The sequence below is a fragment of the Mirounga leonina genome, unplaced genomic scaffold (genome assembly GCF_011800145.1).
Source record: "Mirounga leonina isolate KUSES-001 unplaced genomic scaffold, KU_Mleo_1.0 Mir_175, whole genome shotgun sequence".
In the NCBI taxonomy this organism is placed as follows: domain Eukaryota; kingdom Metazoa; phylum Chordata; class Mammalia; order Carnivora; family Phocidae; genus Mirounga; species Mirounga leonina.
In genome coordinates, this window is record NW_023270453.1 from 3,179,283 (window position 1) to 3,194,718 (window position 15,436).

General features: G+C 38.3%; 1 protein-coding gene across 1 annotated transcript in view; it reads right to left on the reverse strand.

Annotated features, from left to right (window-relative positions):
- Positions 1 to 15,436, reverse strand: part of MALRD1 (MAM and LDL receptor class A domain containing 1) — an 807,963-nt gene that overhangs the window by 132,787 nt on the left and 659,740 nt on the right. Inside the window, exon 36 of the mRNA XM_035022447.1 lies at positions 7,408 to 7,533. Within this exon, the coding sequence (XP_034878338.1) occupies positions 7,408 to 7,533 (126 nt within the window). The remainder of the gene's footprint in view (positions 1 to 7,407; positions 7,534 to 15,436) is intronic.

A 15,436-nucleotide genomic window follows, 5' to 3' on the forward strand; every position in this document is an offset into this window, starting at 1 on the left:
CTAAGACCTCTTGGTTTTCCTACTTACTTAATCCCCAAATTGCTTTTCTTGGCTTTTTTTTGACAACTCCTCTCTTGCAAGATATAATGATATCTCTTGCAGGATACCATTCTCCCCTGGTTTGGCTGTCTTAACTCCAATACTTGGTGGAAATTTGTAATTCAACACATCTATTCTGAGCATCTGTTAATGTCTGGCACTAGGCTAGGCACTAGATATATAACAATAAATAATACAGGAAGTTTACAAAATTATTAAAGCTACAAGCACCAGAGCCAGACTGCCTGAGGAAGAATCTCAACTCACTTAATTAGCTATATAAGATAAGATAAGCTAGTTAATGTCTCTGTGCCTCTGGTTCTTCTCTGTCAAACAGGGTTAAAAATAGTACCTATCTCACAGAGTTGTTGAGAATGTTAGAAAACACCTAGATCACAGCCCATGCTTAAGAAATACTGATCTAGGGGCGCCTGGGTGGCTCAGTTGGTTGAGCGACTGCCTTCAGCTCAGGTCATGATCCCAGGGTCCTGGGATCGAGCTCCACATCGGGCTCCCTGCTCAGTGGGAAGCCTGCTTCTCCCTCTGCCACTCCCCCTGCTTGTGTTCCCTCTCTCGCTGTGTCTCTGTCAAATAAATAAATAAAATCTTTAAAAAAAAAAAAAAAGAAACACTGATCTAAAAAAGATACAATTGTGGTCTTTGCTCTTGTTGATCTTCCAGCTTCATAGAAAATGCAAAACAAAAAAAGTGACTAGGGAATTAAAATACAATATTAAAAGTAATATAATTTGGAATGGATGTAACAAGGATGATGAGAGTACCAAGAAGCACCTAAATCAAATTTGGGGAATAAGGAAAAGTTTTCCAGAAGAAAATCAGGGCATTGATGAGGGCAGGTGTGTGTGTGTGTGTGTGTGTGTGTGTGTGTAAAAATAATCATAAAGACTTAGAGGCCCAAGAAGGGAGTGCGGTGTGTTTGAGGATCTGACGGAAGTTCAGCCTGGTAGGACTGATAATGTGAAGAGAGTATGGAAGAAGGTTAGAGACACACAGGGGCCAGATCATATAGGCTCAGTGAGGAGTTTAAACTTTAACCTCGGAGGCCAGAATTTTAAGAAACTAAACGGATATTTCATGCTTTAAAAAGACTATTCTGGATCCAGTATGTAAAGTCAACAGAAGGGTTAAGACTAAAAAATTCAGGAGCCCAGTTAAGAGCTTTTTGTAATAATCCAGTAAGAAATGGTGGTTGCCTAAATGAAAGGGGTGGGGTAGGAGGTTGAGAATTGTGGGGATTTATAAGATATTTAAATGTTGGGATTGAAACATCCTGGTGATTTTTTGGAAGAATCAAGAGTGATGTTCAATTTTCTGGCTGGGCCCTTGGCTAGTTGGTGGTTTCATTCACTGAATTGGGGGAACTGTGGGGAAGGGAGAATTTATAGGGAAAGATGCTAGTGTTTTAAGTGCCTAAGGGGACATCCAAGTAGAAGTATTCCTTGGGCAATATTATTTGCAGGTCTGAAGCCCAGATAAAACACAGGCTAGGGCATGGATTTGAAGCTTCGGGTTTCTCCCTTTGCATTTCAGCTATCATCACTTTTCAGGCTTGCCCCTCAAAAATCACTTGAGATCATTTTTTAGGTCTTTTTTTTTTAAGATTTTTTTTATTTGTGAGAGAGAGAATGAGAGACAGCATGAGAAGGAGAAGCAGACTCCCCGCTGAGCAGGGAGCCTGATGTGGGACTCGATCCTGGGACTCCAGGATCATGACCTGAGCCGAAGGCAGTCGCTTAACCAACTGAGCCACCCAGGCGCCCCATTTTTTAGGTGTCTTATGGTCACAAATATACAGTCTTTGTCTTTACAGGAGCAGACTAACCTTAGAGAGAGAAACAATTTACTTGGGCAAAGAAACGATGATGATAATGAACAATAGTAGAAAAGTAATAAGGAGAAACAAAAATTTCATATAGGAAAATATTCCTCGGAGGAAAACTTTGAAGGGCAACTAGAGAGAGTCAGATTGTGGAGCCAGTCACCGAACACTGGGAATGGGGTGGAAGAGACAGTAGGAAAGAGGAAAAATAGGGAAGGAGGGAGGTTGCAGTGTGGGAACACATTTGCAATATACCACGTGTCTGGTGTCCTTTTTGTTCTCAAAGGTTTCCAGAAATTTGCTCCCCCAGGGATATAGTTGGCCCCTAAACAACATGGAGGTTTGGGGCACTGACCCTCGCATGGTTAACAATCCACAGATAACTATTAACTCCCCCCAAAGTTAACTACCAATCACCTGCTGTTGACTGGAAGCCTTACTGATAACATAAACAGTCGGTGAACATATCTTTTGTATGTGATGTGTATTATATGCTGTGTTTCTGCAATAAAGTAAGCTAGACAGAAAAAAATGCTCTTTGGAAAATCATAAGGAAGAGAAACTGCATTTCCAGTACCATCCCGTTAAACTCTGCATGTAAGTGGGGCCACACAGCTCGAACCTGCGCTGCTTAAGGGTCAACTGCAGTTTCCATATCTCCCCTTCCCTCCTCTTCCCTATTTAATTCCAACCCGGGAGTGTGGTACTAAAGATGGGGGTGCAGCTACACCCCTCAGGCTTCCGGGCATGCTTGGCTGAACAGAACAGATGTCAAATTTCCTTCCTAAACAAGAAATTAGCTGGTTTGACGAAAAATAGCCCACCAGCATGATAAAGCATAAATAGCTACAAACCTTTAGATAAACCATTTTATGGTTATGTTTGGTCTTAAGTACAATTTTAGTCTTCCTCACACAAGGGCTTTATTTTTATGAGAAAAAAACTGTAAAGTGTCTGATACTGCAGAACATCAAAATACACACAGCTGCACATTTTTTTTCCTGGGGTCATTAATATTTACCTTGATGGCTAAGAGTAAAACATAGGCTTGCTCTACATTAAATAATGCTATGGAAATTTAAATATGCATTTTATTACACTGGATAATGGAGCACAGTGGAGAGGAAGCACTGGCCAGAGCAAGGAGTAAAACTTGGTGTTTTGGAGGAGAGACACTTTGTAGATTACCTCCACAACAAGTTCTTTTCAGTTTCTGCTTAGACCCAGGTTCTTTATCCATAAGATGGAAAGACCCAGTACAACATATTTTCACCTTTACTTTACTCAAAACAATTTAAAGCATGGGATAGCTGAAATGGGGAGGGAGATGTCTATGACTAGCTAGCAATGAAGAGATTAAATACTTCAGGAGATGGACATCTGGGTGGCTCAGTCAGTTAAGCATCTGCCTTCAGCTAAGGTCATGATCCTGGAGTCCTGGGATTGAGTCCCACCTTGGGCTCCCTGCTCAGGAGGGAGCCTGATTCTCCCTCTGACCCTCCCCCATCTCATGCTCTCTCTCTCTCTCTTTCTCATTCTCTCTCTCAAATAAATAAATAAAATATTAAAAAAAAATACTTTCCAGAGATAAGTAGATAGTTCTCAAATGGCAAGTCGGGATCTATGGGGTGGATATTAGAACTGGCATGAGTTCCCAGGCTCCTTAGCCACATCAGTGCCTCACGCCTTGTACCCTCTTGCATTGGTTATTATGACCATGTATCTGGAGGTCAGTATGACGTAGCAATAGCATTCTATGAAGAGTTCAAGTTCAGTTCCACTCTGGTTTATCACTCTGGAAAAGCAGGAACACATATAAACTGGATGCCTACCTGTGTGAGTGTGTGTGTGTGTGTGTGTGTGTGTGTGTGGTCTCTTTCAAAGTCTCTGGAGGCCTGGGAAGGGACAGCTACTGCATGGTGGACTGCTGAGAAGACTGACAGTCACGCGAGTCCTGGTTTTCCCTCATTGACACCCAGCTCAGTTAATGCGTTGTCTAACTTTGGGCTGAGTACTTTAAGTATAAGCTTTCTCGTGTTTAAAGTAAGAATTATATCTATCACCTTGCCTTCTAGGGCTGCTGAGAGGATAAAATGAAATGTATTTGTAACATTTCTATACTAGTGAGTGGTATGCATAATGTTATTAAGTAATTGTTTTCAGCCAGCTCCCTCTATTTGGTAATTCTTTAAATTGCCCACGAAACCTAATTTCTATTACCAATGCTCTCTCCAGCTTCTCTTTCCTTTCCTTTTCCCCTCTACCATTATGAGCACCATTACCACTATCATTTACTGAAGACCTGCTCTGTGTCAAGACTGTCCTAAGAGTTTTACTGGCATTACCTCATTTAATCCTCATAACATTATGTGGGATACCCATATAGATCCTTTTTCACAGAGGATGAAATTGGTTAATAATTTCCTCAAGCTAATAGCAGGGGAGCAGCAGATATTGAACTAAATTCCAGTCCTCTAACTCCAAAGCCTGTTAGTCTAAAAATGTCAAATGATCTGCTATTCAGATCAGAATTGCTATATAACCCCTTGCAGTTCCTGAGATTATGATCATGAACTTCTCTGAATGGTGCAGTATTTATGCACTGGCATGGATTAAATATACACATACAATAACTTGCCTGTAGTTTCAGGAGCTGTATGGATCTAAGAGTCTTCCAGAAAACCAGATGGTTTGGTGCAGTAAACCAAATACCCAGTGGGCACACACTGTTCTCTTTATCGTGAAATCCCAGCACAGGGACTGCAGGGAAGATTAACTATGGCTTAGAAATTTGGCATAGCTCTATAGTGCTTTGGTTTGGTGTATGCTTCAAGTAAAAAATGTTCTTGTTGAAAACAAAATAATAATAACTTTAACTGAGGGTATTCATTTAAAATAGAGCAAAAGCGAGATGGAGGGGGATGGATGAAATCAGTGAAGGGGATGAAGAGCATACTTATCAAGGTGAGCATGGAGTAATGCATAGCAGTGTTGAATCACTATATTGTACTAATATAACACTGTATGTTGAGTCTACTGGAATTAAAATTAAAAACACTTAATAAAAAAATAAAACCTTCTGAAACATTATTAGGCATTACCATTATTATTATTAAATAATATATTAAATTGTATTCATAATATCCCATCCTACAACTTTTTTTTCAAAGATTTTATTTATTTATTTGAGAGCGAGAACAAGCATGAGTGGTGGGGAAAGGGAGAGGTAGAGGGCGAGGAAGAAGCAGATTCCCTACTGAGCAGGGAGCCTGACGTGGGGCTTGGTCCCAGGACCCCAGGATCATGACCTGAGTTGAAGTCAGACACTTAACTGACTGAGCCACCCAGGCACCCCTACAACTTTATATTTTTAATGCCTTTCCTCATTCTCCTTCAAAGGATGATTATCATAATTATGGTATCACCTTAACATAACTTCCATTAACCTCTACTACTACAGATAACTGGAAAAAGACTCTCAGTTTAAATTAAGCCAGACACATTCTGTTCAATAATTTTCTGTTGCATAAGCAACCAAAACCTGAAAATAATATGCCTTTCTAACATAACTTGGGAACACACAGGCCTCATCGAAATATACTTAACCTGCAACACTTACACAGGGCCTGAGGTCAATGTTCCCATTAATGATATAAACCTCAGATGAAGGGAGACCAGATGCTCACCACCTGCTGTGTGACCAGAGACATTACTGGATGCTGTCAGGATTGGGATCATAAAGTCTATGAAATGCCATTCATAAAGGGATATGATGTTTGGAAAGAAAGAGGAAGGTGTCACGGGCACTGACACTGCTTAGTGTGGATCAAGCCGAGATGCATTCTTAAACACGGAAGCATTGACTTCATCGTATTTGTTTGACAAACTAAACAGCAAGAAAATATAAATAGAGAACAAAAACTATAATGTGGATTTTATTTCTGAAAACTGCTTCACTAGTTCTTTATATTACCGTAACCCAGTAGCTGGGGCAGTATGACGTATATTTTGTAAATGAACTGTGAATGAATTGGTGAATGACTAAACTAGATGGGGCAACCAGAATGTGCTATTATTACCTCGAGGTTGTCAGTCACTCAGGATGAATGGCCAGTCTTCTGTCTTTCTGACCATATTTTTAAAGGTAAAATATGTAAAATCAGACAATAAACCATAACATGTTATATTTGTTCTCATAGAGGACTATCCTGAACAAAATCTCACCTTTATGAAAATAAATTTGGTTACTGGATATCAGTGCTTTGTCTTAATAGTTTCAAAGAATGAAATTATCTCATTAATATCTTTCCTACTCTGAAAAGAAAGTGAAACCATTTCCTTCTGGGTATCAATCTGATGTATAAGCATGCCTGGTACAGAAATAATGCCAGAGAGCATTCATCTTTGCATATTTAATGGGACCAGATTTGCTCGCTTCTTGATTTCCTTTTGTACTCATATAATTCAGGGCTCTGTGAGTATTCATTTCGGCAGCATAAAAAATAAGACTTTTTTGCACTGTGATTTGATTATAATTATCATGCTTTTGTCACTTATCTCATAAGAGTCTGCTCTCTTGAAAGATACAAAGACTATATTCTCATTTAGTTTTGATATTAAATATCTCCAATTTATTTAGAAAATATGATTGAATATATCTTTTTTTTTTAAAAAAGATTTATTTATTTGAGAGAGAGAGAATGAAAGAGAGCACATGAGAGGGGGGAGGGTCAGAGGGAGAAGCAGACTCCCTGCCAAGCAGGGAGCCCGATGCGGGACTCGATCCAGGGATTCCAGGATCCGAAGGCAGTCGCTTAACCAACTGAGCCACCCAGGCGCCCGATATGATTGAATATATCTTTTATTACCAATTTATATTATCATTTAGTTGTGAGAGATTTATATTGCCCCTACCTATTATTTCATATATCTCCTGCATGAAATAAAAGTTCAATTATCCAGGAGAGATGTTATCAGTGGACTATAATAAATTAGAGAATTTTAAAGCAGTTTTGATAAAAGTATAATCACAAACATACATTATCAGCTCTGATAAATATTCCAGGGTCAGGAGAGAAAAATGTTTAAAAGTCAGTCTAAAGCTTAATAAACTGACTTTTAAACATGACTAGATCATGCAAATAGGGAAGTCTTATAAAGAAGTGGGGAAAATTATAATTAAAAATCAATAACATGTTAGATTATTTCCTTATTTTAGAAACCCAGCAATTTGCATCAAAGAGATTATCAAATACTAATAACTTTAAGTTATAGTAACTTAAAATTAAGTGTTTGATTTTTATTTGGGGACATCGTTTATATAGAATAAGCATTGAGTTCATTATATTATATATTTATGTTTTTTAATATGGGTAGCAATGTTAATATTCTTCCTGACCCAAACCAATAATAGAAATTCAATGATTCCATACATGGCAATTATTTAGAAATTCATGATATTTTTTATCATCTACAGGTTTAAGTTACTGGCTTATACTGTAAAGAATATTTTAATGGAAATAGAATACCTGAGCAGCTGGACTCATCAAGCTGGAAATCCATGCAGTTGGCCAAACCATCACAGCGCTCGTGAACTGGGATACAGCTATTAGAAGAAGTGCACATCAACGCACCATCAGAACAGCTCCCATTGGCTGGGGAAAAAAAAAAAAAATCATTTTTTAAATGAATTTCTTCTAATGAAATAATAAGACAGTTTATTGTATCATCCCTCATCTTTCTAGTCCTACATTTATTTTTTTTTTAAGGTTTTATTTATTTATTTGACAGAGAGACATAGCGAGAGAGGGAACACAGGCAGGGGGGAGCAGGGGAGGGAGAAGCAGGCTTCCCGTGGAGCAGGGAGCCTGATGCGGGGCTCGATCCCAGGACCCTGGGATCATGACCGGAGCTGAAGGCAGACGCTTAATGACTGAGCCACCCAGGCACCCCTATTTTTATTTTTTTCAATTTTATTTATTTATTTGACAGAGAGAGACACAGTGAGAGAGGGAACAAAAGCAGGGGGAGTGGGAGAGGGAGAAGTAGGCTTCATGTTGAGCAGGAAGCCCAATGCGGGACTGGATCCCAGGACTCTGGGATCATGACCTGAGCTGAAGGCAGACACTTAATGATGAGCCACCCAGGTGCCCCCCTAGTCCTACATTTAAATTATATATTATTGTTCTTTTTGATTCTTCAAAAAGAAGTTTGTTGATAGAATCATTTCCCACCTATGCACTATGCACTATTATACAGTTGTGTATGTCTACAGTACACTGTGTATACTATGTAGTCTGAACTGATTTTAGACTAGAATAAACTTATTTCAAGGCTGAGCTCCCTGTGCTTCTGTTGTTCCCCTAATGTCCCTGCCATTATACACAATTGAAATGGCCATGACTTGAATGTTCATCAATTTCTACATGGTTGTAAGTCCCGGGTGGTCACCGGATACATGATGTAGGTCAGGGCTGCTCAATGTACTATGACTCTGTGCCTTCCTAGCATGGTGCATTTTACTAATTCCACAGTCTCTTGTTGGCCTGACTTCAAGAGACAGAGTAAGTCTTGCTCGTAAGATGAGCTGTTTCAGAAAAATGACTTTACTGATGCTAACCAAGGGTACTGACATTTCCATAGCAATCTAGTTGTGCCAAGTACTTGACCTCCCCTGGATGCTACTCTTAGTCCTGAAATTATTTTTGTTTTCTTCCCTCATTTTCTTGTCTCATTAGGACTATAATTTCCTGTAAAGCAGTAATAATATTTAGGCTCTTTTTACAAGTTAGAGCTGAACCAGAACCCTTCATTCCAGGCTGCCATTAGGCATCTCCCATCTCCTACTTGCTTGAGAACCTGGAAACCAGCAGACTTAGGTTTCAGGCCTGATCTCTCTTCTCTGATTCTACTCCAGTTTTGTCCCACGCTGATATTTGTCATGTCTCTAAGCCTTTTTATGTGATAGCTCTTCCATCTAGCATTGCTATGTTTTGGAATAGAGGGAATATCAAAGCATGGACCCATTGCACCATCTTGTCAGGAATTCTGGATAGATTTCAAAAGCATGAAATAATAATGATATTGATTACAACCCTGATCCTTTGAGCCCTAGGGTTTGCAGAGGTAAGTGGAGGGCAGCGGTGAACAGTCAGGGCTTCGAGGTGCTTAACCCAAGTTCAGCAAGAATGGCTCTGCTTTTCTCTGACTTACCTAATGGTGTCAAGTACAATACCTTATTTGAACATTTTAATCCAAGCCTGTTGCTAGAAATTTTAAAAAAAGGATTAACCTGGGAAGTTACTTCTAGAATAAAGGCAAGTTCAAACTTCTCAAGCTAAACTGATTTTTTAGAAGACTCAGGAATAAATATCCCCATGGATGGGTCTTACACAAATTTTGTCAGTATTATCATAATTTTTTTAAGTATATTTATGGGCAGGAGTTCTTTGAGTTATTATAGGTTATTGACACAGTTTGACAGCTGTCTATCAAAATTAATTTTCAAGTGGACATAAAATGTTTTTAAGAGTATGTCTTTCCACAACAAAAAGAAATAAAAGGTATTCAAATTGGCAAAGAAGAAGTCAAACTCTCTCTTTTTGCAGACGACATGATGCTTTATGTGGACAATCCAAAAGACTCCACCCCCAAATTACTAGAACTCATCCAGCAATTCAGTAATGTGACAGGATACAAAATCAATGCACAGAAATCAGTTGCTTTCTTATACACTAACAATGCAACTGTAGAAAGAGAAATTAGAGAAACGATTCCATTTACAATAGCTCCAAAAACCATAAGATGCCTTGGAATAAACCTAACCAAAGAGGTAAAGGATCTATACTCTAGGAACTACAAAACACTCATGAAAGAAATTGAAGAAGACACAAAAAGATGGAAAAATATTCCACGCTCATGGATCAGAAGAATAAACATTGTTAAGATGTCTATGCTACCCAGAGCAATCTATACCTTCAATGCCATCCCGATCAAAATTCCAATGACATTTTTCAAAATGCTGGAACAAACAATCCTAAAATTTGTATGGAATCAGAAAAGACCCTGAATTGCCAAGGAAATGTTGAAAAAGAAAAACAAAGCTGGGGGCATCACGTTGCCCAATTTCAAGCTATATTACAAAGCTTGATCACCAAGACAGCATGGTATTGGCACAAAAACAGACATATAGACCAATGGAACAGAATAGAGAACCCAGATATGGACCCTCAACTCTATGGTCAAATAATCTTTGACAAAGCAGGAAAAAACATGCAATGGAAAAAAGACAGTCTCTTCAATAAATGGTGCTGGAAAAATTGGACAGCCACATGCAGAAGAATGAAACTTGACCATTCTCTAAGAGCATTCACAAAGATAAACTCAAAATGGATGAAAGACCTCAATGTGAGACAGGAATCCATCAAAATCCTAGAGGAGAACATAGGCAGTAACCTCTTTGACATTGGCCACAGCAACTTCTTTCAAGATACATCTCCAAAGGAAGTGAAACAAAAGCAAAAATGAACTTTTGGGACTTCATCAAGATAAAAAGCTTCTGCACAGCAAAGGAAACAGTCAACAAAACAAAGAGGCAACCCACAGAATGGGAGAAGATCTTTGCAAATGATACTACAGATAAAGGGCTGGTATCCAAGATCTATAAAGAACTTCTCAAACTCAACACCCAAAAAACAAATAATCAAGTCAAAAAGTGGGCAGAAGATATGAAAAGACACTTCTCTGAAGAAGACATACAAATGGCTAACAGACACATGAAAAAATGTTCATCATCATTATCCATCAGGGAAATCCAAATCAAAACCACACTGAGATACCACCTTACACCAGTCAGAATGGCAAAAATGGACAGGGAAAGAAACAACAAATATTGGAGAGGTTGTGGAGAAAGGGGAACCCTCTTACACTGTTGGTGGGAATGCAAGTTGGTACAGCCACTTTGGAAAACAGTGTGGAGGTTCCTCAAAAAGTTAAAAATAGAGCTACCCTATGACCCAGCAATTGCACTACTGGGTATTTACCCCAAAGACCCAGATGTAGTGAAAAGAAGGGCCATATGCACCCCAGTGTTCATAGCAGCAATGTCCGCGATAGCCAAACTGTGGAAAGAGCCGAGATGCCCTTCAACAGATGAATGGATAAAGAAGATGTGGTCCATATATACAATGGAATATTACTCAGCCATCAGAAAAGATGAATACCCAACTTTTACATCAACATGGATGGGCCTGGAGGAGATTATGCTAAGTGAAATAAGTCAAGCAGAGAAAGTCAATTATCATATGGTTTCACTTATTTGTGGAACATAAGGAATAACATGGAGGACATTAGGAGAAGGAAGGGAAAAATGGGGGGGGGATTGGAGGGAGAGATGAACCATGAGAGACTATGGACTCTGAGAAACAAACAGGGTTTTAGAGGGGAGGGGGTAAGGGGGAGGGGGGATTGGTTAGCCCGGTGATGGGTATTAAGGAGGGCATGTACTGCATGGAGCACTGGGTGTTATACGCAAACAGTGAATCATGGAACACTACATCAAAAACTAATGATGCACTGTATGGTGACTAACATAACACAATAAAATAAAATAATAAAAAAAAGAACTTCAATTCCCACCAGTAAATATTATGGAACTGCAGCTACATGTAAGACTATATGCTTAGCACTTCAACTGGAGAGTGCAGGGGAACACTTCAGAAAGATGACCAGAAAAAAAACCAAAAAACAAAAGAGTGACCAGAACATATACAGCAATTAAAGCAAAATGACAATAAGAAAGCAGTTAACAGTTCAAAATAATAATAAAAAGAAATGCCATAAGGCCAGACTTAATTGGTAAAGCATCAGTACAGCTAAGTATTATAAAAATAAGAGGTTCCTTTAGTGCATGAAAGTTTGTAAAGACTGAAAAAGTAGAGTCTTGAGATGTTTTGAATTTTCATGTTTCTAGTAAGCCATTTATCAGGGTGGGAACAAAATCTGTAAATGGGGAATCAATAAGTTTGACATTAGAACAGAGTAAAGCAGTTTGCCTTTCACTGGGGAGTTTGTGTAAGGAGGTAGTGCAGAAAAACCTAAAAACCATGGCCGAAACCAGACTGTAGAAATGGCTAAGGTTCCAGAAGAAATGATCTTTAAGCTTTTGCAAAAAGTTAAATAATTTTAAGATCTACACTGACAGGATAAATGATATTACAAACCAAGTAAACTAGGAAATAGAATAATCTTCCAACTCTTATAGATGAAGAGGTGTTTGTAAAAAATGAATATGTACGCATATATGTGCATCTATATATTCATGTACATATATATGTGTGTGTTTCTGTGTACATATACACATTTTTATTATCATTGTTTTGCAATGCAAGGGGCTGAGAGATCATATAAGATAATATTTTTAAGGTTTTTAAAATTTTTTTTTAAGATTTATTTATTTGGGAGAGAGAGAACACAAGTGGGAGGGGCAGAGAGAGAGAGAGAGAGAGAGAGAGAGACATAATCTCAGGCTGACTCCGTGCTGAGCACAGAGCCCGATATTGGGGCTTGATCTCACGACCCTGAGATCACAACCTGAGCTGAAACCAAGTGTTGGACCCTTAGCCAATTGAGCCACCCTGGCGCCCCAACTATCTTAAGGTTTTAAACAATATAGTATGTTGAAATTTGTATCCAAAGCTGATAGATAATACTCATCTACTGTAGAAACATTATTTCAAACACTTCTACTCTTGAAAATACTAATCCATCCATATTCCTTCACCCAATTTCCAGTGTGACTGATAGCTTATTTTTAAGTTGACTATACAACAAAGAGCTCTAACTTGTAAGTGGTATAAATCCTCAGCTTTGGCCCAAATAGTATTGAAGCACATAAAAAATATCTAACAAAATAAATGGTTTCAATTTATAAAAAGTCTTACTTTTCCCCTTTTGAAAAAGTTTACAATTAAGAGTTAAAAATTAGACATTTTATGAAATTTAAAACTAAAATCTTAGTTTCTATGGTATTTAAAATAGTATAACATTAAAGTTAATAGATATTTATCAATTTCCTTCTGAAAGTAGGTGGCAAATAAATTATGAATAGCAAGTAGTATTTATTGAAACCCACACAGCAAAGGGCATTGTACCGGATATAGGAAAATTAACCAAACCATTACTTTCTTTCTCCCCTTCATCATTACTACATATACGACAAAGAAAAATTCCAAAAGTACTCCAAATAATCTATATATAAAATTTATAGGAAACTCAGATTTCAAAATTTCCCTGGACAATATCTACTTTCACCACATTCAAACATTATGGTTTAATGTCTATAAAAACACTTATTTCAATCTGTCATCCTAGAGGTTGATACTCTTTCTTACCAAAATAAGCCAAGTAACACAGAACATTCTGTGGCTTTTAGCTCATTCACTCAGGTACTGACGATACATTAAACATAAGCAATTCCTAAAGGGTCCATTGGCGTTACTTTCCTAAAACAAAATTCCTTTATAAATTATTGTTGCTGCATACAAAATACACACAGAAGTAAAGTACATGTGTCTAGGGATGGGTATCCATTTACTATTAAGATGAAAACTAATGTATGCAGTCCAACATTTCTAAGAGCAGAGTGACCATGGTCTTCTACCCTTAGAATGAAGGCTGTCAGCCTTTCAAGGCATGCCCATACCTAGCACGGAGCAGGATGGATATTTACTCCTCTATCCTTAAACTAAAACCAACTACTACTCTTGCTGAAATATCTTAGCAGTTTAAATAATTTTTATAAAACTACAAAAACGATTTAATGGGGAAAGAAGAATAATTTTTTATGTGCATTATACAATTGACCATATTCATCCAAATCTTCAGTATCTCTGGAAAATAGACAATCACGATGATTTTAATGTTGAATAAGCTGAGGAACATTTTTGTAAGAAGCTGTCAAATGCAGAGGGATGATCTTTATACTATCATTGAGAAGTACCATAGGATGCTGGGATCACAGCTAACATACTGAAAAGCTAATAATAAAAATATTGATGATAAAGGCTGATCCACAAATCTGAGGAGCATGACCCATGCTAAATCTTCCAAATGGCAATCAACTTCATAAGACACATTGACTACTACTGGAATATAAAGTTAGTAAGTGGGTAGAGGGCGCCTGGGTGGCTCAGTTGGTTGAGCGGCTGCCTCTGGCTTGGGTCATGATCTCAGGGTCCTGGGATCGAGCCCCGCATTGGGCTCCCTGCTCGGTGGGAAGCCTACTTCTCCCTCTGCAGCTCCCCTGCTTGTGCTCTCTCTCTCACTATCTCTCTGTGTCAAATAAAAAAAAGAAAAAGAAAAAAAGAAAGTGGGTAGACTATCCACTTCCCTTTTTTTTTCCAACAGTACATTTTTTTTATTATGTTATGTTAATCACCATATATTACATCATTAGTTTTTGATGTAGTGTTCCATGATTCATTATTTGCATATAACACCCAGTGCTCCATGCAGAACGTGCCCTCTTTAATACCCATCACCAGGCTAACCCATCCTCCCACCCCCCTCCCCTCTAGAACCCTCAGTTTGTTTTTCAGAGTCCATCGTCTCTCATGGTTCATCTCCCCCTCTGATTTCCCCCACTTCATTTTTCCCCTCCTGCTATCTTCTTTTTTTTTTTTTTAAGATATAATGTATTATTTGTTTCAGAGGTACAGATCTGTGATTCAACAGTCTTGCACATCCCACCCTAAACGCGCCCGATCTCGTCCACTTCCCTATCTTTTCCACAGTCACATCCATCACTGATGGATAGCTTCCATGGGCCTCTCCTGAAACTTTCTGCATCTTCTCTCTATGCTCAGGATCCAGGAAGCTGAACTAGAAAGGACACATCCACATGCTTCTTTGTCCTCTAGCTTCTCCTTGGGTTTGGCTGACATGTAGAACCAGCAAGAGGGAACGTGGATGGAAGAGGCTGTGAGATCACCCTGGGCAGCTATTCCCCCACCTTGTATCAAGCAGCTCTCTCTGATTCCAGGTTAAGACAAATCTTCCCTCCTCTCACATCCTTTGGTCTATGGGGGATAACAGCTCCTGCTTTTACTATCTGTTGTGGTTTCTTTCTGCATACTATTTCCCTATAAATAACCCCTTTATTAAAATAATCTCAAATTTTACAATATCATTGTGCCATCGGTGTCTTGCCAGGATATTGACTGATACAACATCTGATGAACTGAGGGAATATCAGTAAGAGGAATGCTCCTAGTTTTATGCTATTTTCCCTTATAATTAAACCATACCGATTTTTTCTCCTTTTTTCTTTTTCTTTTTAAGGGAAGGGGGATTTTTTTTGTAAAGATGTACCACTTCAGTTTATTAAAAAAACATGTTTCCAGCGGAAAGACAATATTAAATATGAATTATTTTTAAATGCTGAATTCATCACAGGTTTATATAAACATTCTGATCACTAGAACATTTATTTTTGCAAGAATAAAAGGCCTTTAAATACCATTTGCTATTGATTTTCCTGCTTAAATTGTAACCACTTCA